General features: G+C 29.1%; 1 protein-coding gene and 1 pseudogene across 12 annotated transcripts in view; both read right to left on the bottom strand.

The window, feature by feature from the left end:
- LOC136083971 (TNF receptor-associated factor 5-like) overlaps positions 1 to 27,327 on the bottom strand; it is a 206,579-nt gene that overhangs the window by 38,650 nt on the left and 140,602 nt on the right. For 7 of the 12 annotated variants that reach the window (XM_065803935.1, XM_065803939.1, XM_065803936.1 and 4 more), the window contains 2 exons: positions 25,315 to 25,761; positions 18,698 to 20,110 (listed from right to left, as the gene is read on the bottom strand). In XM_065803935.1, the coding sequence (XP_065660007.1) occupies positions 19,823 to 20,110; positions 25,315 to 25,761 (735 nt within the window). In that variant the 3' untranslated portion in view covers positions 18,698 to 19,822. Of the gene's footprint in view, positions 1 to 18,697; positions 20,111 to 25,314; positions 25,762 to 27,327 lie in introns of those variants that run through there. The other 5 variants (XM_065803946.1, XM_065803941.1, XM_065803945.1 and 2 more) reach the window with 2 other exon arrangements.
- Positions 18,008 to 18,074, bottom strand: LOC136084446 (U2 spliceosomal RNA; annotated as a pseudogene).

The following is a 27,327-nucleotide window of genomic DNA, read 5'->3' as shown; positions in this document are numbered from 1 at the left end:
TTTCAATGATTATTCATTTGTAGCTAACCATAATGGCACAACTTGTAATATTTCATCTTTAGCTGTAAACAAATTAAAGTTAATAAAAACAAAATCAGCTTTATTTGAAGCAGTTAGATTTTTAAAAAATAAAGAAAGTTCGCTTCTGTCAAATATTCTATTCGAACACCTTAATGCTATGAGAAAAGTTAATGTTGGTGAAGTTTTATATACTTCAAATGTTATATGTAGAGCATATGAGTATTTTGCTATGCGACGAAGTTTAGATGATTGTTTGTGTATTGACTACAAGTTGCCAAGTATAAGGACTTTAACACGATTGACTTCAAAAATAAGCTCAATGGAGGACCTAAGTTTCATAAATAGTATTTTTATGAATTTAAATCCATTAAAAAGAACTTCCATACTACTAATTGATAAGGTCTATGTCAAAGCTTCATTACTTTACCAAAGAGGTGCTTTGTTTGGTCAAGCAGTAAACTACCCTGAAAAGTTAGCTAAAACAATTTTATCATTTATGATTAAATGTCTTTTTGGAGGTCCAGAATTTATATGCAGAGCTCAACCTGTTGCAAATCTTTCCTCTGAATTTCAGTTTGCTCAATGTCAACAAATTGTTGATACAATAAATAATATTGAAAATAGTAAGACACTGGTAATAATTACTGATGGTAACCGTGTAAATCAAAGATTTTTTGGAATGTTTAAAACAGTTGATAGTAAACCATGGTTAACAACATCAGGTATATATTTATTGTATGATTATGTGCATCTCTTAAAATCTATACAAAACAATTGTTTGACAAAAAAGACTGGCAAACTTCAATTTTTGAACAATAAAGAGCTTGCTTTGGCTAAGTGGAGTGATTTAGAAACTTTATATAAAACTGAGTGTTATAGTCTTTTTAAACTCTCTAAACTTACAGATAAATCAGTTTATCCAAAACCAATAGAGAGACAATCTGTAAAGTTTTGTTTGTCTGTTTTTTGTGAAGAAACAGTAACTGCATTAAGAACTCATCCAGAGATTGAAAATATAGCATTTGAAGGCACTGCTGTATTTATTGAAAAAATATTTTTTTTTCGAATGTTGTTAATGTCAAAGCACCTGGTGCTGGCATTCGGTTTAGAAATGAATTATGCGGAGAAATCCACTCAGTTGGTGATCAACAGTTACAACTGCTACGAGATATTGCTGAACTGTCAAATTTTATGAAACCTACAGGTAAGCATGAAAAAGAGCTTACGCTTGATATTAGCATTGTAATAGTGCATTCATGTTATGGCTTTATTGATCTCGTAGAAACTTTGTTGAGTAATGGAGCAAAGTATGTCTTATTAGGTTGGTTTTCAACAGATCCACTTGAAAAAGCTTCTAAGCTTCGACAGGGATTTGGAGGTACTTACTTTATAAACGCTAAATCTGTAATTGAAAAAATTAATATTCAACATACTAAATTGATATTACAACTTGACATTCCTGTTGATGGTATCGATGGTCATACTTGTGACATATGTTTTAGAGATATTTCTACTGATGAAAAAGAACTTCTGGATAATATACATGATCTTGAAAGCTCAGTTAATAAATCTACATTAGTGGCTATAGTTTACATAGCTGGCTATGTGCAAAAAAGCGAAATAAAAATTTATGATGATTCTACCAATTATTATTATAAATATGGAAGTTATCTGTATAGCCTAAACAGAGGCGGACTTGAAATTCCTTCTGATACTCTTTTCTAATGGTCAATATTTTGCTTTTTTTTTTTTCAAGGTGCTACTGACCCTTTATGCAGAACAATTTGTGTTACTCAGTTTCATTTCATTGCTGCTAAGTATAAATTTAAAATCACAAAAAAACAATGCAGAGTATATTCTAATATTCTGCTAAAGAATTACTCACTAATTACCACTCCCAAAATACTAAAGCTATCATAATTTATGTGAAAATTAGTTTTGTAATTAATTATGCTATTTACTTGTTATGTTTTTTATTTTCTCATTAGCCTATATGTCTCTCAATATGTTTGGATTTGTAAATATTTACCCTGTTACTCTCTCTCTCTCTCTCTATCTATCTATCTATATATATATATATATATATATATATATATATATATATATATATATATATATATATATATATATATATATATATATATATATATATATATATATATATATATTTATATTTATATTTATATATATTTGTATTTATATATATTTGTATTTATATTTTTTTTTAGAAAATGTTTGAAGAAAGTTAGAAGATACTAAAAACCTTGGTATTATGCAAGCCGAAGCGATTTAATTAATTCAATCGACAAAAAACGGCGTGTAAATCGCAAAAGAAAAAATAATATTTTTAATATTCATTTTGGATGTATTGATTAATAGCATTTATTTTAAAATAAATTCATTTTGCAACACGTTTTTTAATTTTATAAAATTTCGTCATAATAGTTTAAGGTAAATCCCACATAGGTTACAGGTGGAAAACATCACATGTAAAAGATCAAAAATGCTGCACATTTTGAATACCAAATGGGATAAAGTAGCAAATACCAGATTAAGTTAAGCCTCTCTGAAAGCTTCGATGATTAATTTTAAATTACTATTTAAGTAATTTTTAAATTAAAAGATTTAGTTTGTGGTGGGAGAGTACATGCAAAGTTATTTAAATGTTTAAAATTTAAGTTGCACATAGGTTTACTAAAGAACCGAGACACATTCTTTACCAGCTTAACCTTTTAAAACATCAATCAAGTGAAGTAGTTGCACTTGTTATGTCAATAGTTCGACGTTGAGCATGGTACGCTTTCTCTGAGTCCATGCTCTGCTCAGAGAATGTTGAGGAAAGACAGAACGGTATAGAGTTTATTAGCGAAAAACTTGTCTGATAAAAATGACTTCATAAATAAAACCTGATTCAAAATGTCTACTAATCAGTCAAAGAAAGATTTGATCTTCATGACAAAAATTTAAAAAAATGTGGAAATTTCGTTTTATTAAAACAATTATATAATAATTATAATAAAATTATAATAATAATAATAACTAAATAATGGATAAATGAATTTAGAAACTTTTATAAAAGTTTTAATAATAGATAAAAAAAAAATAATTAAATAAAAAAGTTTAAGCCTTTAAAAATATGCAGCCACAAGCAAAAATTTATCATGAAAAAAAAATTTTTTTGAAAAATATTTACGTCTGATTGAAATAAATCCTAAATCTTACGTTAGGTTTTAGGATTCTCGCGGAAAAAGCTACTGGGAAATACGATCATCATAATTTCCGGTAGGCATATTTACATACTCCACAAGGCGATAGCACACATGCGCCCGCGCACGATTTTTCGTACTTTTTTATAAAGAAACACATTTTTAAATTTTTGAAGAAGTACTTACTGTACCTATATATTGTTTTCTTTCTGACTATATTACTAAAACAAAAAAAAAATTTGAAACGCTGTGGTCGTCCACTTAAGTGTATAAAAAAGAACAAACCACAAAAACGTCCACGAAATTTGGCTTTAAATATATCCCAAGATAGAGCAAACGCCAAAAGTCATGGAGAAGGGCATTAATTACATTCAACTTTTCTTTTAAAATAAACCCTCACGATCTTTGTATAGTTGTGTACTTTAATTAAAAAAATGTTATTCTAATATACTTACGTGTTCTTTGATTACTATACATTTATAAAGCGACACTTCAAATGTAAACACAAAGGTAAATAAAGTATAGTATATAGTACGTAATATAAAAATATGTTTCTTTATAAAAAAGTAGGAAAAATCGTGCGCGGGCGCATGTGTGCTATCGCCTTGTGGAGTATGTAAATATGCTTCCGGTAGCTTAAGCGGCTGATTGTAAAGTGCAAATAATGAACTAATTGCAACTTCGCACATGAAAACTTATTTTTTTTTAATAAAAAAATATTGGTACTATTATTTTGTGTTATAAGTTAATAAAAAACAAACAATATTAATGTTTTTTTTTAAGCTTAAAAAGTGGAATCTTAGATGTAACTTAACGTTAAAAAAATCCATACTTTAAATAGAGTATCAATTACGTTTTGCTTGGTTATACTTCATAAATTTGAAAGCTTAAAAAAAAAAATCTTTTTCAAATAAAACTCAAAACCAATTTAATTATAATAAAGCTATTAAATTTATCAAATCTTTATCAAATTAATTAAAGAGCTTAGTCTCTATTTGTAGCCCATTTAAGGGATTATTAAAGCTGCTTTACCGAAACTAGATAGCGCATACTAAAAAATTGATTTTTTGTTATACTTTTCAATATAATCTTTTATTTTGTTTTCGTAAAATATTTTTTATTTGTTTTTTTTTTTTTTGTTTTTTTTTTAGTAGATTTAAAATTTTATTGTTTATGTAACTTTTTAATTGGTCCTTTTAATTTTTACTACTATACCAGGATACATACCATATATAATGGGTGAGGAGAAATTAGTTACACAAAAGTTAACTTAGTTTTGCTTGAAATCCATAATATTATATTTTAGCATTCAAATGCAATTTGTATTTTTAAATATTCTAGTTTTATTAAAAAAAAATTACTCATAAAAAATGTTAAACGGCAAAGAAAGAGCAGTTCTTCAATATAATGTCAAAAATTATTTTGTAAAAAATCCAATAGCTACCAAAGCTGAAGCTGCTAATCATTATATTAAAGAAGGAACCTGTCGCAAAACAGCATATAATTATATCAATCGACACCTTACAGGAAAGTGTTTATAAAAAATTATGGACGCCCATCATCGTGGACTCGAGAAAAAAACATAAATTCAACGTCGATCAAAAGACAATTTATACACAATTCGCGAAAATAAACATTAAGGACCGTAAACGTGAAGAAACACCCAAATACAATGATAGACAGTGTCTAAGGGCACAAAAAAGAAGCCGAAAAACTCGTAAACCACCTCTATAAAAAACAGAGTGTTTTAATTTTAGACAACAAAGAATACTTTTTTTCGGCCGCGATGAAATGCCTGGAAACGCCGGATATTACACAGACGACAAAGACAAATGTCCAGATAATGTTCGTTTTGCGGAAAAGAAAAATTTCCAAAAAAAAATTCTTGTTTGGATTGCACTACCTGAGCGCGAAATGTCGAAACCACTCATTCGGTCAGCAACATTGGCTGCAATATTATCAACCATTTATATCAAAAGAATCAAGCATTAATATCAAAGATGGATGAAAATATCTATTTTGTGCCAGTCAATATGAACCCTCCTAATATATCTTCAGCCCGGCCAATCGAAGACTTTTTTGGGAATATTGGCTCAGAATGTGTATGAGGGTGGATGGGAGGCCATAAGTTTACAATAATTGATTGGGCGTATCAATGCGTGTTTGAGAAAAATTGAGGCAACATTTCACAATCACTTATAAAGGGTATCAAAAAAAAATTAAGATTAATAGCCCACAAGGGAGTGCTTTCGGTTTTATAAAAAATAATTTTGATAAAATAAATATTGTATTAACTTAAGAAATAATATTTAAAAAAATTTTGCTTTTATTTTATCAAAATTTATAAGGCTTTGATTTTTGTGTAACTAATTTCTCCTCACTCGTTACCATAGTTACCATAATATACCATATAATATACTATAACACGATGAAGAGATATTATTACCAATCGATGCGATGTTTATTTTGCTTTTTTAAGATGATCATCTTTTCTTTTTTTTTTCTTTTTTTTTTTGTTTTTATAACTGTCCATTCACTTGGTCTATTACTTTCCTTTTCATGTTTTTATATGCTAAACGCTTCTCGAGTTTTAGTTTTTTATATTCAGCTTTTTTTTATTTCACATATCTTATTAACTCCATTTTTTTTCATCTAATTTACACTCGTTTAAGTGGTTATTGTTGCATATGATTATCTCATCGCTATTTATAGTTTTGAATTCGATTCAAATTCACCAATGACGTAAATAAATAACTAGATGTCTAACTTCGGGATTTTTATAAAATAAAAGTGAAGCCGATTTATTTGTTTACTATTTTAATCAGCCATTATGATATCGGGCAGAAAACAGTAAATATCATATAATGTAGAGAGTAATTCCGTGACATTATTTCTTTTGCCCTGCTAAAGTATTTAATTTAATTATTTTCATCACAAAATGGTAAATTCTTGTGTTGCATATGGATGTTCTAATGGATATATAAAAGGTGGCACGAAATCCTTTCATAAATTTCCTCTTCAATATTCTGAATTATGTAAAAGATGGATTGTTGCTTTGAAACGTGAAAATTTTTCTTCCATCCAAACACACCTGTATCTGCAGCGACCATTTTTTAGAATCAGACTACAATTATTGTATTCCAGACAAAAAAAATCCAAGTCTTGATCATCATCAAAAGCCTATTTTAAAATGTAATGCTGTGCCATCAGTTTTTATATTTTATACAAATATTTAAAAGACAAAAAGGAAACTCCCATCAATACAAACATCAGTAAATTCATTATCTAAATTTGATCCTTTATTGAAAAAAACAAAGTTTGATGTTTACCCTGCTATAGACAAACCCAGCAAAGAAATTAATTTAACACATAATGATCAGCCAGAAAGCACTATTGAAAAAAATGACCACACCAGTCAATCTCCAACACAATCTAAAGATCTTTATCACCAGCAAAAGAAAAATTAAAAAAAAAAGTGAAGGCTTTACAACAAAAATTAAGAAGAAAAGAAAAGAAAATCTGTTCTTTATTTCCCTTTTAAAATCTAAAAATTATTTGACTACTGATGCTGCCACTGTTTTAAGCGAAAATTTTTCTGGACTCTCATATGAAATCATTAAGAACCAATTTTCCAATCAAAATGTTAAACCAAAAGGTCACAGATACAACGATGAATTGAAAAAAATTGCTTTAACTCTTCATTTTTATTCTCCACGTTCGTATAACTTTCTTCGGCCAATGTTATGTCTTCCTGCTGCCAGTTCAATATCACATTGGACATCATCTGTAAATTGTAATACTGGTTTATTCCTTGATGTTTTTTCATATCTTGGTCATAAACAGAAAACAGATATTAATTTTAAACATTGTGCTCTTATTATTGATGCTATGGCAATCAAAAACAGTATAACTTATGACAAAAGTTCAGGTCACTATATTGGTTTTTGTGATTTTGGTAAAGATATTTCTGTATGTAAACCTGATACTCCAGCTACAGAGGCATTAATTTTCATGTTAGTTGGTTTGCGAGGACATTGGAAAACACCCATTGGTTATGTTTTATCAAATAAAGTTAAAGCAAGTGATTTAACATGTTTTATTAAAAATATTTTAGATGTGGCTTTGACATAGACGATATAGTTAGTACTTTTTCATATAACAACCAACTGCTCCACATTTTCCAAATGCTTAAATTAGCTAGAAATTCTCTAAATGATTTGGGTGTTTTTATTGATGATGAGGGCCACTATATTAAAAGGAGTTATATAAAAGCTTTGTTTGAGTTACAAGAGCTTGAAGGTTTGAAATTTGCAAACAAACTTTCAAGAAAACATATTGAATTTCATCGCCACAAAATGAATGTCAAAATAGCTGGCCAAACCCTTCGCAGCTCTGTTGCTGATGCAATTGAATTTTTAATGGTATCACAGCATCCATCTTTCTTAGGAACAAATAGTCCAATCCGTTTTATAAGAGTTATTGATAAATTATTTGACATGCTCAATTCCAGAAATCCAAATGGTAAACACTTTAAGAAACCTCTATATCTTAATAATCAGCTTTATTGGAAAGATTTTTTAAACAATACGATTACTTATCTGAGCAAGTTGACTGATACTAATAGCATTCCATTGCTTTTACATCGAAGAAAGACATTTGTTTTAGGTTTAATTGTAGATGCTAAAAGCACTCTAAAATTATCCACCGATCTGTTAACGTTTCATGAGAACCATTTAAGTATGTTCTAACTTACAAATATTCCTAAGATCATCTTGAACTACTATTTGCTTGCATTCGTGGTTACAACAACAATCCTGACGTAGTGCAGTTAAAGTCATTGTTAAAACGGATTCTTCTGCAAAACTCTATAGTTGGATTGAGTCATGCTAACTGCCTTATATTTGAGCCATATTCTAATGGCTCTATTTTTTCTCTTAGTTGGAAAAAAAGGTTGTGTTCTGTTAATAATTTTGACCAAGAGGATATTGACTTTGAAGAAGTTTTTTTGTACTGCGATGAACTTCAAATGTCTAGCTACAAAGAAGCAATATTGGGATATATCTCTGGTTTCATAGTCAGAAAGTTAATAAATACTATTTCATGTAATGTTTGTGCTCAATCATTAACTGATATTTTATCATACGAACATTCCTATGCGAAATCTCATTCTTCATTAAATAATGTGAAAGATCGTGGTGGTTTGTTTTTGCCATCAAGGGATATTGTTTCTGTTGTCGAGTCATGTGAGAAAGTATTTAACTTCTTTATTAGTGGTAAAGATTTTAAAAATCCAAAAATAACCTCAGATAAAAATATAAAGCATTAGATGATCCATAGTGTTAACAAATTAATTATTAAAAAAAAAGTCTTTAAAGTATTTGATAGTCACGACTTAGAATTGTGGAATGAAAATGAAGATTTGCATTCCAGCCAGCTTGTTAGAAAGATATGTGAATATTACTTTAGAATTCGAATGTTCAGACATGCCCAGGATTATACCACTAAAGTTCTAAGAAAGTCATCTATTGGTTTAAGACAACAAACTAACAAATTAATATTGTTCAAGGGTTTATGAATATTTCATTTTATTGTATAAAACTTTTATTAAAATAATAAAATATATTTTACGATGTTTTAGTTTGATGTTCTAAATGCAAATATGTTTTTAAATATATATTTTTGTGGCTATAAAAATAACAGTTTATTTTAGTTTGTTATAACAAACTAAACATGCTAACAATATCATGTCCAATCTTTAACCAAAAAATATGTATGTATTGACTGTATGCTCACTAAATTGATCGTCTGTGATTCTAATCATCTTTAATTCCAAGAATAAGGACGTTAAAATTGCCAATATCTTTTCATATGAATGTGATTGCTCAATATAATAATGGCTTCCAACGCATTAAATTGGCTTCACTAAAACACATTAAATTGGCTTCACTAAAAACGGCGAAGTTAGATATCTAGTTATTTATTTATATCATTGAAATTCACTGGCATCAATCAGTTGGTTTCATTAAAAATGGTTGATCTCGTTTAAATTCACTCGCATCAATCAGTTGGTTAACCTTTTCAATATCTGTAATAACATCAATCGCATTTTTTTCGGTTATTTGGGTTATTGAATTGAATTCTGGTGGTTATGTTTTATTTGTTTTCTTCTCTTTTCTTTGTTTATTTACTTCAGATAAAGTTTCGATAATGTTATGTTTTTTTTCAGAGTCTTTTATTGTGGTTTTAATTTTTTAGGTAGTTTTCAACTCTTGCGATTCTTCCATTGGATTGTCATTATATACTATATTTGTTTTATTATCGATAACGATATTATTACCCTCTGTTATACAGTCAATTGGTATTTGCAAATTTTCTATATCTATATTCATTTGTTTCGGCTTTCTTTTGCCACTGGTTTTCGTTTACATCTTTATTATTTTCGGGTACACATTCTGCTTCCACCTAAGAGACACCTGTCCTTAATGTATTCTTACTCTTACTTTTCTTTTTCTTTTTTTTTAATAAACATTTACAGTTTTATAATATTACATTGTCTCAGGATAATATAACAAAAAGGTTTTACAGTATAGAATATTTCCAATATAGAAGTTTCACTGTTTATAATATGTATATATTATAATTTTAAATTTTAAATATTTTTTTAATTTTCTTATTATGTTTTAAATTTGAATTTTATACTTTTTTGTGCTTTTTTATTTATTATTTATTTATTTTCTTGTTTTTTATTTTTTTATTTTGAACCTTTGTCCGGAGAGGAATCCAAAAAAAGAAGCGGTTTATGATAAAAAAAGGACACTTAAAAATTAAAATATAGCGTTTGGTAAATAAAACAAAAATATTACACTCACAACCATTACACTCACAGCCCTCTTACGATACAGCAACAATGACGAGCACAAAATCAAAGTTATTACAAATGCCATAAAAACACTTATATAAATTAAATATTCATCGCTGCCAATAAAAACAATTATTGGCAGCGATTAATTAATAATCATAAATAACAATATTGTGGTTGGTAAAATATAGAGAATACGAAACTTTACCAAAGTTTACTAAACATGCATATCTTACTTAAAGCCATTATTTTATTTAGCTCATATGTATAGATTTTCCTATTCTCTACTATTCTCTACTTGACAAAAAACATTTTTAATAGAAAAATCTTGACAGAAATTGGTCTTATCACCAAGCCCCCAAGTTTTTACTGTAAATATTAGACAACAAAATTAATAAACGTAACACCATATAATATAAAACGTTTCTCTAAATACTTAATAAAATAAAAATCAATCCGTCCTAAAGTCCAACTTTAACTTTTTGTTTTAACATTGGTTAAGAAAAATTTAAACAAAAGAAAAAAAGAATTAGTACAAAGAAACTAAATTACTAAAAAGCATGCAAGCAAATACGCATAATCCTGAAGCTTTCCTTTTACACCAGCATATACCTTGAAATATGTGAATAACTCTAATAAACCATAATTTTTTATGTACATTTTTTATAAAAAAAAAAAGGAAGAATTAAATATAAAATATAAAAGAATTAAATATAAAATATAAAAAAAAAAAGGAAGAAAAAAAAAGGCACAATCTTTTTCTAAGATCATCAAGCCCGTAATGACAAACGTAAAATTGTTGGGTAAGTTTAAGAGTAGCACTCATTAAAACTTCAGAAAAAGCTGAGCGTTACGTCGTTCTTCAGTAGTTTTTACTTCAATTTATTCTTAAACTCATTAAGCGTAGAAATTGTTTTAAGTTCATTAGTTAATATTTTATTCCATAATTTCGGATAATTATAACAAATATTCCATAATTTCTCTATTAAAAATTGAAGTTGTCGCAAAATAACTTTTGGGTTGAGTATAACAGTTATTTGAAAATCTGGTTAAATATCTATTCCGATTTATTTTGAATAATGGGTAAAATATTTTAGGAGATATATTTTTATTAATTTTGAATATAAATATAAGGATTTGAAAGACATTTAATTGATAAACATTCATTATATTTGAATTAACAAATAATGCTCGGGAGTGTGGATAACGGCCCACATTGGAAATAATTCTGATTGATTGCATGCTTTTGTTTATTAAATATTTTTATTTTATTTTTATTTACACTTATTTTATTTATACCAAGCAATATTTGAATAATTAAGATGGCAATGAATGAACGAGAAATATAAAAGCTTTAAGCTGCTTCAATCAAAAAAACCGAATTTATTGAATAAAAATTGTTTTGGGATGTCAAGTTATATACATGTTTAAAATACTCCCATATTTCAACAAAAAGAGGACAAAAAGAAAAGATGTGAATGTTGTCCTCAATTTTACCACAAGTTTTGAATACGTTATTTTTATTTTTACCACAAGTTTTGCATGTTATTTTTAACGATCTGTTGCCTTATACTTTGGCTAGCAGAAGGTAGACTGTTCTTTAAAAACAAAAAGGGTGTTTTGCTTTCTGCTGACACGACTGCCTTTTTGTTTTTTGCTACTTCTTATTAAATTTTTTTTTTTTGTTTTGATGTTAAACTCCTGTTAAATAGGCATAGCCAAAACTCGTTTTTGCCTAAGATTTCAATTGTTGTTTTGTAGTATTGAGACATTTTTTTGTTGCAGGGTTTTTTTAAAATTTCTTTAAATTTTTTTTTTACAAAATAATAAATATTTACAATTATTTAAAGATACATTAACGGTTTTATTTATGACGTTTTACAATATATAGGTTTACTATATATAGGTTTAACAATGTTCATATATATATATATACATTGCTAATTTTTCTTTATATTGTATTATTTTTTTTGTGTGTTTCCAACGTAAGTAGACTTTGTTTCACTGCATCAAGCATAGCAAAGCAACTAACAACATGACTTGCAAGTAACTTTGAGGGAGTTAGGATACTAGGTCAATATATTCTGCATCTATGTCAACGACATCACTTTTTATCAATAAAGTACACAATTCACATTTCAATTTTTTAAGTAACTTTCTGCATATATATCCAGCAATAAAAATTGTAACCTCTTTACTGTCTTCATCTAACTCACTTTCCTGTATTTCATTGTTAATAAGTTCTGAAATCGAATTCAGATTCACATCTGAATGAAAAGTTCTCTTTTAATAATGATCTCATTTGCAAAATTTTCTCAGAAGTAATCCAACTAGAAACCTGCCACCACTCATTTGGCGATACTTTGAAAAATGTCGCTCTAATGGATCACTTTAGAAACGTGAGGTTAGAACATAATTATATCCTTCAAATAGAAGATCTTCAATTAGACTTGAAGTACTTTGCAATGTTTTTACTAGTGCATTAGAAGTCTGAGTTGTGAGACAATTTCTTTCAGTGGAACTGTACTGTAAATTTTGTCACTCTTGAACCCAGTGAGCAAGTTTGGCTGGAAAAGTTGTGGCTTACCATCCCCCATAACAGCTGCATTTCCTATAATATTATTAGAGTATTTCATTTTTGAGTTGGATACTACCCACCATAAAATAAAGATTTTTAAAAATTTTGATGCTGAGTATTCATTAGGAAAATAACTTTGAATTGCAGCTGAAGTTGTTTCATGGAATATATTTAATGCCAAGTTGACATCTTGTTTATTGTTACCTGGATATAGAGTCTTTTCCCCTGATTTATATGCCTTTCTTAAGTTTGCTGAAAGAGTTTTGTCTTTTTCATGCACTCTATGAAACAAAGCCCAAGAGATATCCACTTCAGACACTTTTATATTAAAACCGTAATCAGTGAACTGAAATGGTGGGATATCCACTTCAGACACTTTTATATTAAAACCGTAATCAGTAAACTGAAATGGTGGGATATCCACTTCAGACACTTTTATATTAAAACCGCAATCAGTGAACTGAAATGGTGGGAAAATGAACTTTTTAGTACTAATCAAATTATTTCTTAAGTTTTTAAGCAAACGAACACTATCATACATTAGATAAACTTTATGATCATTATAAGTGATAAAGAAATTTTCTTCTGGCTTGTCTGACCCATGAATGCAAAGCAATTTTGAATAAGCTGAGGCATTTTTGGATGGTTGTCTGCAATCAATGCTCGAATGTTAAAACCTGCTAATCTTAATGTATTTTAACTTTCCTCTATTTCATCTTTAATGAAATCTCTGGGATGGCTTCAATTACATAAGGTATTGATTTCTTAAGGCCAACAATCATAAAGACAATTACTCTTTTGTAGAGATTACCCTCTTTATCTTGTCTAGTTAATCTACCACTGTGGTATTCACAAGATTGCTGCAGATACATTTCATCAAAAAGAATAACACAATCATTGCTTATTTTGTCCTCATTTATAACTTTAATGATTTTATGGAATCAATTCCACCTGATACTAACTTTTTTAATAGTGACTTTGATGGTACAGGAAGTTGTTCCAGAAGATGCGAATAAGCCTGAGATAATGAATATATTTGCATTAGTGCAAAACGTAACACTTTCGAAGAATATTGAGGTCGACCTTTAGATTTAAAAAAGATTAGTTTTGAAAGTTCATTAACGAAATAATAGGAGTTTCCTTCAACAAGATTGTGCATATAAGACACCAAATTATCTAAAATAGATAAACTTGTGAGTTTACAATTGTTGATAGTTCTAAACCAATGAGGAAGTGGAAGTGGACAACTTTTTTAATGCAGTTTTACATGCAAATTGTTATCAACACTTATCGATTTAATAAAAGGAGTGGAGTCTACAAAAAACAAACGATAATATAAAACAAAACTTTCATATCTTTGAAAACTAAATCCATTTGGAGAGTTAGATTCATGAAGAATATCAATGTTTTTTATTTTATCCATTTCTTGAAATGAATGAATTTCATCTGGGATAGTAGAATCTTTACTGAACATGCAGATCTTGCAAGTAGCAGCTAATTTGTTTTTGCTAAGTTTATTAGCTGATTTGTTTTTGTTTAGTTTCAGATTTCCATTCTCTACTTGGCAGCAGACGTTTTTAATGCAAAAGTATTGACAGAAAAGGTCCGCAAGTGTCTACGATAATTATATTTTAAAGTAATAATATTCCTGATGTTCCTGATTATTACCCTGATCACTGCCATTGGGTCAACTCTTATTTTACTGAACATGTAGTGGCATCTTCTGTTCCATATTGTACTCATGATGGTTTGAACAGCAGCTACGAAATGGGGTTTTTCTCCGATAATTCGCCGTTTCAATCGAGAAAATCGAATTGATCGGAAATTGTGTTGGGGTATCAAGGAGTTATATACATGTTTAAAATACTCCCAAATTTCAATAGAAGGAGGACAGTAGGCAAAGATATGGATGTTGTCGTCGATTTTACCACAAGTTTTGCATTTGTTATTTTTGACAATCTGTTGCCTTGTGCTTTATGCTAGAAAGGCCGCAGAAGGTAAACTGTTGTGTTAAAAAATGAAAGAGGATGTTTTGAATCGGTCCGCATGCGTGGGAGGAGAAGTTTTTTTTCCAAATTTGGGTCCGCGGCATTGTTGTTTTTGTTGAACTGTTCCAGAGTAGTTGTGTCGCTTAAACATGAATATAATTATTTTACAACCTTACATAAAAAACACAAACATCTAAACCTTAACCTTAGCACGAGTTTTCAATTTAAATGACGTAATACGAACAATAGGACGCATTGGACCAAAACATTCTACAAATCATCATCGTCACTCTGTAAAATATACACACACATACATACACAATATCACATACATACATAACATACATACACACATACATACATAATATCACATGCACACACACAATATATTAATTGTCACTCTCCTAACTGACAAAGTACGAAGGTAGGGCTCTTGAAGGCGGTATTATTTTGGGAGCCGAGAGTTTGGCCCATTTAAGGGTTTAGTATTGCCACTTCGCCGAGGTCAAACGGCATGGTTTATCTCCATTTAACGTCCGGAGTGGACGGAACGCTCTGAGATTTCCGTTCGTAAAAGGAATTTATCGGTTTCGATCTTTTGCAATTTCTGTTTTCTAACAACACCGTAACCAATTGAAAGAGATGGTCCGGAGCAAAAATAAGAACAGATCATAACCATTTGATACTTGATCATAACCATTAGGCTGAGAAACGATTTTAGCCATTAGGTCTTGAGCGAGTTTTTTTTTTTTTTAATTTAACAATATATTTACACTTATCTTATGAAAAGAATTTACCAAGACAGGGTGGTTTTCTTAAACATATTTACAAGTTTTGCCTTTAAGAAATACTGTATATTTTAAATGGATATTTTTCGGGTTCCATAAATTGAGGGGTTTCATAAACAAGTTACAATATGGGTAGTTTACATATATAAGGGGAGTTATATGAAACGTTATATAGATTGTTTAAGGCTCAAAATAAAAAAATAGTCTGGGAGAGTTTACATTCAAGGGTCGCTAATAATATATTATATTAAGCTTATATAACTAGAAATTTTAAAATTGTATTGACAAAAGTTAATTTTTTAATTAGTTATCAAAATTATTATTTAAAATAAAAAAACAACTGGTAAAGTATCAAACTCAAATTTTGAATGTTAAGGTTTTAAAATGTATAAAAAATAAGTTTCAAAAGGAGTTAATAGCATTTGTTTAAATTAGCTGCTCGTTTAAAGTATAAGTTAATGTAGAGCGCATGCGTTCTATATAATAAAAAAAATAATCTATAATAAAATTTAAAGCGTGCTTATAAAATATTATAACGTAATAATATTAAACGTTGCATTTCAAAAATAAAAGCATGTATGAAAGTATGCCAGAAAGTAACCCTTGTTATCGGGTAATTTCAAAATGTCTCTTTTAATGGGTTCAGAGTATATACTCTTTAAACCCTTAAAAATTAATCTTGTTTTCAGTTTGCCTCATGGCACACCTTGACAGAGCAAGGGTGTTGACATAGATTCGATTGTATTTCAAGGAAAGGCAATTTTGTATTTTCCACTTTATTCTGCCTGTATAGGTAAAATCTGTGTGGAATTTAATTCCGAGTATTTTTAAACCTGCCTAGTTTGACCAGTTTATAGTGAAACTTTTTGATTGAATGTTTTCTCGTATCCTAGACAGTTAAACGTAGGCTTTTGTTTTGTTTCTGTTGATGTTTGATCCCACTCAAAGTCCTCAAGAGATCAAAAAGTTCTTTAATTTTCTTTAATTGAGTTTTCGCTTTGTACAAATAGTGTTGCGTCGTCTGCGTACTGTATTACTTTAAGGCTTGTTTTAGTTTGTGGCTTGAGGGATGCCGTCTATAAAGCAATTAGACTGAAATTCTTGTGTTCTGCGTTTCCACTGCCAGACAGTACAGCATGAGGGATATTGGGTCTTCTTAACGGACATTTCTCTCAATTTTAAAGGGTTTGCCTTTCATACCCTGTTTATGATAATGGATTGAGTGTCATTCATAAATTGTTTCATTGCGTATATATAAAATTATGACCGAAATTAAATTTTTAAAGGATTTTAATAAAAAAAGTTTCGATCAATTTTGTGAAATGCTTTTTCCTGATCGATAGTGATCAGGCAGTTTCCAATACTTTTGTGTAACGAATAACATCTCTGGCAAGAATTATATTTAGAAGATGTTTCTTTCGGGTGCTGAGCACGTTTGAGTTGATCCGAGTAATACGTTCAGGAGTTTTGAGAGTGTCAGTGCTGGCGCTTTCGCGATTCATTTTTAGTCTGCACAGAGCAGTGAGATTGATCTCCAATTTTGTATTAGTGCTCGGTTCGCATCTTTGGGTAGAAGGGAGATTAGGGCCGTTTTTTGTGTTCAAGATAACTTGTTATTTATGTTAAAAATGTTTTGGTGAATTTTTCTTTTAAGTTTGAAATTTGTACCACATTGGCGTAAATTAACCGCCAAAATGTTTATAATAAAGTATAGATAAATTTTACACGGAATTTATGTCGTTTATTTTTTATTATTATATATACCAACATACATACAATATAATGATACAATGATATCACGAATTATCCAGTGAACCATGCTTAAAACATTTTACGAAAAGACTTACTTACTAATTAAGAATAATTTATTATTTACTGAAGCTCCATGAGGTACTTAGAAATAAAAAGCAACGTAAAAAATGTTTACATTGTTATTAAAACTGGAATGAATAAAAGTAAACTAAAGGATTTTTTGAAAGGGGTTTTTAATGTTTACGTTTTGAGAACAATACACGGCTTGTAGCCTTTCGAATGGGGTAATAACATTAGCATCACGTGTGAGATGAGGAACCCTATCAGTTGTGTAATTTATAAATGATCTCGATTTATTGCTGATTGCTGTTGTTACACATTATATAACTCTATATTTATAATGTATCGTACTCTATTTCTCCTCGAGAACAAAAAATAGAATGTAACTTACTTAATATTTATTTATTTATTTATTTATTTTTTTTACCAAACAACTAGAGTGACCTGACTTACACAGGGCCCTAGAAGGCGGTGTTATTTGGGAGCCGAGACTCCGTATATGCCCATTTAAGGGTTTTTCGGCCCGTTTAAGGGTTCGTTTAGGCCCATTGAAGGGTTTAGTTGCCACTCAGCCAAAACTGAGCAGCGCCAACTTAATGGTTTATCTCCATTTCACGTCCGGAGTGGACGGATCGCTTTGAGATTTCCGGACGTAGAAGACACTGAAAAAGCGACTACGCCAAGAACCTCTATCGACTGTCACGGTTTTGATCTTGTGCAGTTTCCGTTTTCTATCAACACCGAAACCAATTGAGAGATGGTCCGGAGCCGAAATAAGAACAGATACCACACTTGATCTTAGCCATTAGGCCGAGAAGCTATCTATATTTATTTATTTATTTTTTTTTATTTTTTTATTTTTTTGAAATTTTATAAACTTTTTTTGTTAATTTTTGTAGTTTTATATTTTAATGTTATATCTTTGATTTTTTTTGTTTTGTTTTTTTGTTTTCTTCCTTTTATCATAGTTTAAAGCTTGTGGCTGTATATATATATTTTTTGATATTTTTATTTTCTAATATAATTTTTATAGTTTTAATTTCTGAAGTCTTACTTTGGTGTTTATGTATTAGTTTTATGTCCAGTCATCATGATTGTAGGAAGAGTTATTTTGGATTTGTGTATTGCTTTTAATATTATCTCTTGATTTTTCGAAGGGTATTTTATTTATTTTGTTTCTTTTTATTTGTCTTTCGAATTTTCTCTGATCATATTCTGCTTTTTTGTATGCCTTAAATATTAATAGTTGATCTTCCGAGCATTTTGTTTTATCGAATCCGTAGAATAAATTTAAGTTGTAAACATGCCTCCCAGTATAATCTAAGCAAAGATATTCTGAGGGAAGTTCGATTTGTTTTTCTGGTTCTTCTATGTTTGCTTCATTTATGATGTTGTCGTTGTTTGCAATATTATTATTGTCAAAATTTTGACTTTCTTCCATGTGATTTTCTGTTTCTTGTGTTTGAGAATTTATTTCAGGCGGTTGTGAAATTTGTTCGGGTGTCTTTTGTTTTGTTTTATTTAAGTTATTGGTATCGGTTTTTATAGTTTGCTTTTCGACAGAGTTTTGGCATATCGCCATAGGGGCTTCTGATTCTTGTGGTTTAGAAAATTTAATTGTTGGTTCAGGTATTTCTTCCGATGTTTCTGGTTCCTTAGTTTCCGTTACTTTTTTTCTAGGTTCTTCGGTCGCTTCTATAAAATTTTCTTTTGGTTTCAGGAGTTCTTCTTTGTTTTGTCCGGTATAGATTATCCTGACATTATACCCACAGAGTTTTAAAGATCTTGGTATTGGTTTATTTAATTGATTCATCATGGCAACTAGTATCCCTGTATAATAGGGTGTTCCGTTTTTAGGAGTTTTGCGATATACTGCTCTTGTGTGTATATGTTTTCCATATCCGAGTTGCTCAAGAGCCACGCCGACAGGTAAATATTTTTTTTCGAGAGGCAATTCCATTACCGATACTGCAACTCGTTTGCATAAGTTTCTTGTTGGAGTAGAGTTATAAAAATGGTGGGTTACACCATTAATTACAAGACCATTTTCAAGGATCAACGAATTCGAATTGTCAGTTTTCATGACAATCTCGATCATTGTCCCTTTACGAATAATTTGCAGGCCTTCCAGATCGTGATCTAAATTGGCGTTTTCCAGAGCGAGTAAAAAATTAGGCTCAGTTATTTTTTCTGTTATTTCACACAACAGGGTTCTTTTCAATGTGCTAAATTCATTAGACTATATTGAGTTAAAATTAGTTGCTATAGCATCAGCATTGCTTTTTTTGGAAACATTTCAGTCAATTTTAATTTTCGATGTTTCCATATTAAGATTAAATTATAGAGTGGTCAGGGTTTGACGGTTAAGTGTTTTCCTTCATTTATGATAGTTACTCTCACTCAGATAATAAATGAAACAGTTTGTTTAGTTAAGGTAACTTTTGCTATTCGAGGGAAATATATAAGAATATTTTTTAGGCAATGTTTTTAAGGACGGGAGAAAAGAGTTTATAATTAAATTTATAATAAATATATTTATATATTTATGCCCCACAAGTACAATATAACATTTAATCTTTGAGTTTTTTTTGTATTCTTGCGTGAATCTCGAAGAGGGCGTTGTGGTGCGTGTGATGAAGATAATGGACCAAACAGGAGATTCCTTTTGGGCGATACCAGAAGCGGATCGTGAAGCCTTTTAGGAAATCGTTTCTGGAATAGGTGCAAAAGTTTTCTGTCACGTCGTCGAGAAATTCGTGTAGGGTGTTTGTAAGACAACCGGGTTGGTCACAGTTACTAAAGGGTGTGGTGAGCCATTTTAAGGACCGCACACTTTCCTCGTAGGTTACAAACTCTGCCTAGGGAGAAAAAATGGAAGGGTTTGAAGATGAAATTGAAGATAGAAATCGTAAATATAAGATAGAAAGGGTAATAATAATAAAAACTCTTATTTTGTTTCTTTTTTATATTTTAATAGTAAAATAAACCCAAGGAATTAGATGTTAACCATAAAGGAACTACCCTGGTCACAAAGAAACTTTCGTTCTTCCAGTGCAGCCTGGGTCTTTACCACGACCCTTTTTATTTACGAAAGAAGGAAAATGACCAAAATTATCTTTACTAGGGGATGGCTCAGGTATCTTTACAGCATTTGTTTTTGCTCTATGAAGATGGTCAACAGAAAAGGATAGTTTGGCTGGATTTAGCATTTGACCATGGTTAGTTTAAACATGTGTAGTGGAAGAATATCTTTCTTTTAAGCTTATGCGTTTTTCATGTTTTCCTGGGGAAGAATATCTTTCTTTAAAGCTGGTGTAATTTTCGACAAAATATCTATGCTCGCACTACCATCAAGTCCAGAAAATGCCAAATGAGTTGGAAACAACTTTTTGGTTCGAAAATTGATCTTCTACAGACTCAGCATGCCATCAAGGAGATCTACTCCCCCCATATTTCTTGTGCGTAGTAACAATAGACGGTTGTTTGATTGGAACAAATCTCTTGGATTTTCTATCCCAGAAATTAACAATGGTTATTGGATTCACCCCCTCATAACTTGTTGGCAATTCAATACCCCTGTTATCGAACCATTTGACGACAGGAAGTTCAACATTATCAACTGTAGTAACCCTGATGGTAGTTGGACCTCTGCCTTCTTTTTTTAATTCACCATCAGTGGGCATGTTGACATTTATGAATCTGTTGGTACGCATTGTTCCTGTGCATGCTAGGCCTGGATCGTAAAGTGTTTTCACCAGTTCCAATCCAGTGCCAATTGTTAAAGAATAGCTTGTGCCATTTATGTGCCTTGGTAAATTTGGTACTTGCCTTGGTACTAACCAGTGCATCACCCTATTTCCAGATGCTTTCAAATCAGACTTTTACAAACACCAATTGAAACTAAATGTATCTCAAAATTATGAACATGTCCATACACCAAGATATAAAACTTATAACTCCACTTTTTATGTTTTTGAGGATTGTATTGTTTCAAAGAGGATCTTCTTTTGAAAGGAACAACTTGTTCATCAATACACATAATTTCTTCATGCTTCAGGCTAATAAAAGATTCCTTCAGCATGTTGACGATCGGACGACCTTGTAAAGCTTGTTAGTACAGTTTTCTGGTCGCTGAATGTCGTCATGGCAAGGAAAAAACGACTTTATTTTTTCCCATCGCTTTAATGTCATCACTGAGGCAATTTTTTCAAAATACATCTCATTGCTCGAGTACGTATGTGTTGATGAGAGCTTTGCAACACTCATTAAATACAAAATGCCAATAAATTACTATAGTTCATTTTTGTCCCAATGTAAATTCTTCCCTACGTTTTGCGGTAAGGCATAATAATTAGACTCCTCAACAATATTTTGAAGAAATCAGTTAGAAATCTTGGTATATATGACATAGGCTTATCTGAGATTATATTACCGTCACCTTCATTGTTACTGTTTTGAAAGGGAAGATTTATTTGCTTATAAGGGAAGATTTATTTGCTTTTATAAAGCATCATCAGCTTTTTTTAAAACAGTTGCTCTAAATGGAATATTTAACTTCTTTGAAGATTCACAGAAATTTTTAGGATTCATCAATAACATTAAATAGGCAACGTAAAAATATTCTTATCTTTTCCTAAATGATTGCATGGAATGATAAAATTATTTAACAGTGCTTCAAAGGTTTAGAAGCAAAACCAATAATCTTCAAAAGTATATATATATATATATATATATATATATATTTATATATATATATATATATATATATATATATATATATATATATATATATATATATATATATATATATATATATATATATATATATATATATATATATATATATATATAAATGTATATGTATGTATGTATTTAAATAAGAAAATAATATTGGTTTATATAAATCATTTAAATAAGACACTTTTATTAACAATAATTAATGACAATAAAGAAAAGTCAGGGTCATACTTTTAATAAAGTTACTATTAATCATGAAATGTCTTAGTTTTCATACAACCCATTTTATGTAGCATGTTCCAGAACTAAATCATTAAATTATTTGTTTTTTAAGTTTGATAAACATGCATAAAAAGGTTGGTCATGGAATGATAACTTCACAAATTTTGTATTTGCAATTGTTTATAATTTTAGGGATTATCTTTTGAAGTTATCATTCATCAATTGCTCTACGCATTATATACGGATATCCAAAAAAATCTGGAAATATTTTAAATAATTTTTTTTTTCTCATCAAATAATTAAAACATTGAAGTTATCATTCATCAATTGCTCTACGCTCTGTTTTACTTAGGGCGAGTCATTTGTATAAATATTTTTTTCTTACTGGTATGTGTATGTTTATTATTGTACGGATTCCTAAGTGCTGAGACAAATTATTTGTTATTTGTTAATTTTGTGATGTTATTGTTGTGTTGTTTTGTGTTAATAGATGTCTTGGTTTACTTTTACGTTGTTGTCTTTAGTTTAAAATGATTATTGGGTAGTTTTATTACTGAAACTGGCTACATAAAATCAATCATTAAAAGCTAAGGGTTCAGTTTTCAAATAAAAAGAAACCTTTATCTTATTTTGATCATTTATTTTTAGCTTTGCTTTTTAAAAAGAGTGATTAATACAAACTGGCATTAATGCATACATAAATCTTGAAATTTTCACAAAAGAAAAACCACCTTGCAAAGTAAGTTTCTTATTTGTTATCTGTTTAGTCACCTTTTTGAGTTTTTAAATAAATACATAGAGTACATAAAAAAGTTCTTACATAGCAGAATTTAAGAAATGTACTGAATGTGGATTGTATTCAAAAAGCTAAAACGAAGTTTAATAATTTTTACACAATTATTAAACTTCGTTTTAGCTTCGTTTTAACAATTCACTAAAAGCTATATAATAATGAAACAATATTTCTGTTTAAATTGTTTATTTAAGTATTTTTGATACTTTTTTTTGTTGAATATAATATTTTTTTGTAATTTTTTTACTTAAGTTTTCATGTTTATTTTATCTCAAGGAAAATAACTTTTTCCTTTCATATTAATTTTCTTCTTCTTATTAATTTCTTCATTTTATATCTTTGGAGTTATTATTTTGAATGGATATATTGGCTATTTTTGCTTTGTTTTTTATATTTCTGTTATTTATTACATTTGAATGGAAACCATTTATACTTTTATCACCTTATTACGATCTAGACGGTTTCCATTTGCATTAAGTATCGTTTTATGGCACAGTTTCCATTTGCATTAAGTATTGATTTTTGGCACAAACAACAGGTTTATTAATTTATTTGCCTAACTCTGAGGTAAAAACAGCTCAACTGAATAAATTATGTAAAAAAACTCCTAACAAATGTTAAAAACAAATGTTAAGAGTTTTTTTTACAGAAAAGCTTTTATAAAATATATCAAACAGATAAAGCTAAGTTATTTGAAATAAGTAGATCTCTTTGGTCCATTTTTGCAAATTTGTCCAAATTAGCTTTTTAAATAAATTTTTATCTGAAATAACTAGGTCTCTTTAGCCCATTTTTCCAAAAAAAGGTCCAAATTTGCTTTTTAAATGAATTTTAATGAGAGGGTTAAAATAGTATTATAGCCTACATGTTAAAGATACTTTTATTATGTAGATATTTTATTTAAATAGTATGATAGCCTAAGTTTCTAAAAATACCTGAAGAAATGTTACGCAACCGTCTTACATGTTAAAGAAACTTTTATTATGTAGATATTATTTTATTAAGATACTGAAGTAAATAAGTACAACTCTTACGTAAATTAATTGTTTACCAAACACATAATAAAACAATAAGATTGTTAAACTGAACTTTGAATCAATTAATTTTTTGCTGTTTACTAAAATAAATTAAAGTTTAGAGACCAAATTAAGAACAAATTTAGAAATAGTCGGGTGTGGAACAGACTTAACACGACCCATGGCTGTGGTAATGGACTGTCATTAAAGCGAAATCAATCATATAAGTTGTGTGTGTTTTTTTTAATGAAATGCTTTCTCCCAAATAGTTATACTTTTTGGTAATTTTTTTATTTAAACAACCAAATCCTAAGCAAGATATTATTGGATCTTATTTTTTTGCTTTTCGAAATCTTAATAAAGTTCTTTACAAAAATAAATATGATAAAAAAACTGAACTATCGAACCCAAATTTGCAAATCACAACTTAGATGAGAAACAATAGAGCGGTACATTATTTACATATATTTTTTAAAATTATTAATGTTTAATTTTATGCAACTATCTTCAAAGTTGAAGATAGTTGTATAAAATTGTATTTTTATATTTTATGAGACTTTCTTACTATTAAAGTTTTTCACTTTTTTTACATTCGTCATTAAAGTGTATAAATCAAAAAGTTAATAATCTATACACACGCTTCATGTTAATAAAAGTTTTATTGATGGTTCACCCAAGTTTCGTACCATACATATTCATTTGTTTGTTGATTTTTCAACTTGCTACACACTATTGCTTAACCTACCCCGCTTGTGCAGGTTGAACAGCTCTGCAAAATTTAGGCAATATATATAAAAAAAAAAAAAAATCAAAAACTATACTTTATTCTTAACAAATTTTTAGAAGTTTAAATTATCTTTCTAATATTGAAAAAATAATGTAAGTCTGATCCAATGTTCATGAGATCTGTTAGATTTAGTAAAAAATGCTCAACTAGACCCCCTCTACCCTTCCTAAAACGTTTTTTGATATTGGAACTTTACACAATTAATTTGATTGCCCAAGAATACTTTTTTTTAAATAACTTCAAAAATTATAACTATATGTCTTTTTCAATTAAAAAAAAAATTTTTTTCAATCTTTTCTAATAATTTTATTTTATTGCATGTTCTTTTTTTTAAAATATTTTAATATATTAAATATTATAAGTTTTACTTTTCAACTCTGAGCAAAACACATTCACGGCTGGATGCAATTAGTAAGTAATTGATTATTACATATATTTTTTTGTCAATTTTTGGCTTTTATTTTTTATCTACTTTAAAACACATTTTTATTTAAATCATTTTCTTACCGTTTTAACTGCAAGAAAGGCCTTTATTATTTCCAAATTTTTCTCATGTAACAAAATTTCATCTTTCTGTGCATCCACTTTTGAAATGAGTTCATTTTTAAGTGCATCCACTGTTGATGTAATTTTATTTTCCAGTGCAACCACTTCTGATGCATTTTTGTTTTCAAATGATTCTACTTTCGAGGTGATTTTATTTTCAAGTGCAACCGCTTTCGAAACAGTTTTGGTTTCAAGTGATTCTACTTTTGACATAATTTTATTTTCAAGTGCATCCACTCTTAACATAATTTTATTTTCAAGTGCATTCACTTTTGACGCAATTTTATTTTCAAGTGTATCAACTGTTAACGTAATTTTGTTTTCAAGTGCGTCCAATTTTGATATTGCCATTGAAAGATGGTTTTGCATTAAAGAATTGGTGTGCGTCTCATGTTCTTTTCTCATTCCCTTTTTAATATAGCAAATATGCTAATTATTTTAATACAAATTAAGATAAGAAATTATCTATATTACACATATCAAAACAAAATCAACAGTTCTTTAACTGATTCAAAAGTTGTAGAGAAAAAAGAGGAAAAAAAATATTAAATAACGTGGCATTCGTGATTTACTGTTGTTTTCTACCGCCCCTTCTTTCCATTAAAAGTAGCCAATTAACAATCATGAGCCAGAAATTAAAAGTCATTACTATCATGAAGCAAATAATCACAAATTTACACACAAAAAAAAGAAATAAAAGTTTCTGACTCAGGGTAGAATATATGATATATGCTTAGTAAGGTTGTTTTTTTTTAATTTAAAATTTTATTTCAATTGATTTTTACGTGATTTAAATTAGTTTTAGTTAACACTAAAACTAATTTAAATCAACACATTTAACTTTATAGACAGTACACACACACATATAAATGTCATAAAAAATTACAATTGTATCATTAAAAAAAAAAAAATGTCATGAAAATTTACAATTGTTTCAATTTAAGAAAAAATATTTATAATAATACAGTCTTAGCTAAAGATATAAGTCAGTATGAAATAAATTTTTTTTAAAAAAACAAATAATTTTGCAATTATTACCATACCAATTCTTGATGTGTTATTAGAACACCTCAAGACTTTTTGTGGACATGGTCTCACTATTTAGAGTGTTCCAGAGAGTGGTGGCTCTATATAACGTACAGCATGAATCATTATATATGGAGCCTTTAGGAGGCGTTTCTTTTTTTTTCTTTTTTTTTTTGTTAATTCACCTCCTCAAGGTCGAGAAGGCCACTACAAACGAGGAGGCTACTTATTGTGTATAACCCTCTTTCAACTCTATAACTCCGAAACACGAACCTTGATAAACAAGGGCGCTGCGTGAAGAAATGAGTTGAGCACGGTACTACCAGAGACGTGGTGGGGATTGAACCCAGAACCTCTCCTTTATGAAGCGAGCACCCAATTTGAGGCAGAAGATTTTTACCCTTTGTTTATGACATAAAATATAGGATAGCAAGAGAATTTTTTTCGAAATTTTTTTCGAATTTTTTCGAAAAACCACAGACTAATTTAGTCAAATTTAGCAATTTTTTAAGTCATGCAAGATTGGTATGCTTTTGAGAGGTCTATTAATATTGATCCATATGTCCAACAATGCCTCCATTATTAATACAATCATGCCACTTATTAAGTAACAAAAAAGGGACATGTTGAGTACCATAACCTCTTCGGAAACCACACAAAAGTTTATCAAATCTAGGCTTAGTAAATATCATAATTTGTTCATATAAAATAGTTTCAAAAACTTTAGAAAGGGCTGGTAAAATACTAATTGGACAGTAATTCGACTTATAAGTTGGCTCATTCTTCTTAAAACATAATATAACATCAGCCATTTTTAGAAATGATGGGTTTTTACCATCATGGATACTATTATTTATGCAATCTGTAATCTGTATTATTTATGCAATCTGTAAGACTGTTCGTAAAGTGAACAATATAAGATTTTAACATATAAGTTGTTATATCACC

The sequence above is a fragment of the Hydra vulgaris genome, chromosome 08 (assembly GCF_038396675.1).
Source record: "Hydra vulgaris chromosome 08, alternate assembly HydraT2T_AEP".
Classification (NCBI taxonomy): Eukaryota; Metazoa; Cnidaria; class Hydrozoa; order Anthoathecata; family Hydridae; genus Hydra; species Hydra vulgaris.
The sequence above is the reverse complement of the archived record's forward strand: the minus strand, read 5'-3'. Positions and strand labels throughout refer to the sequence as shown.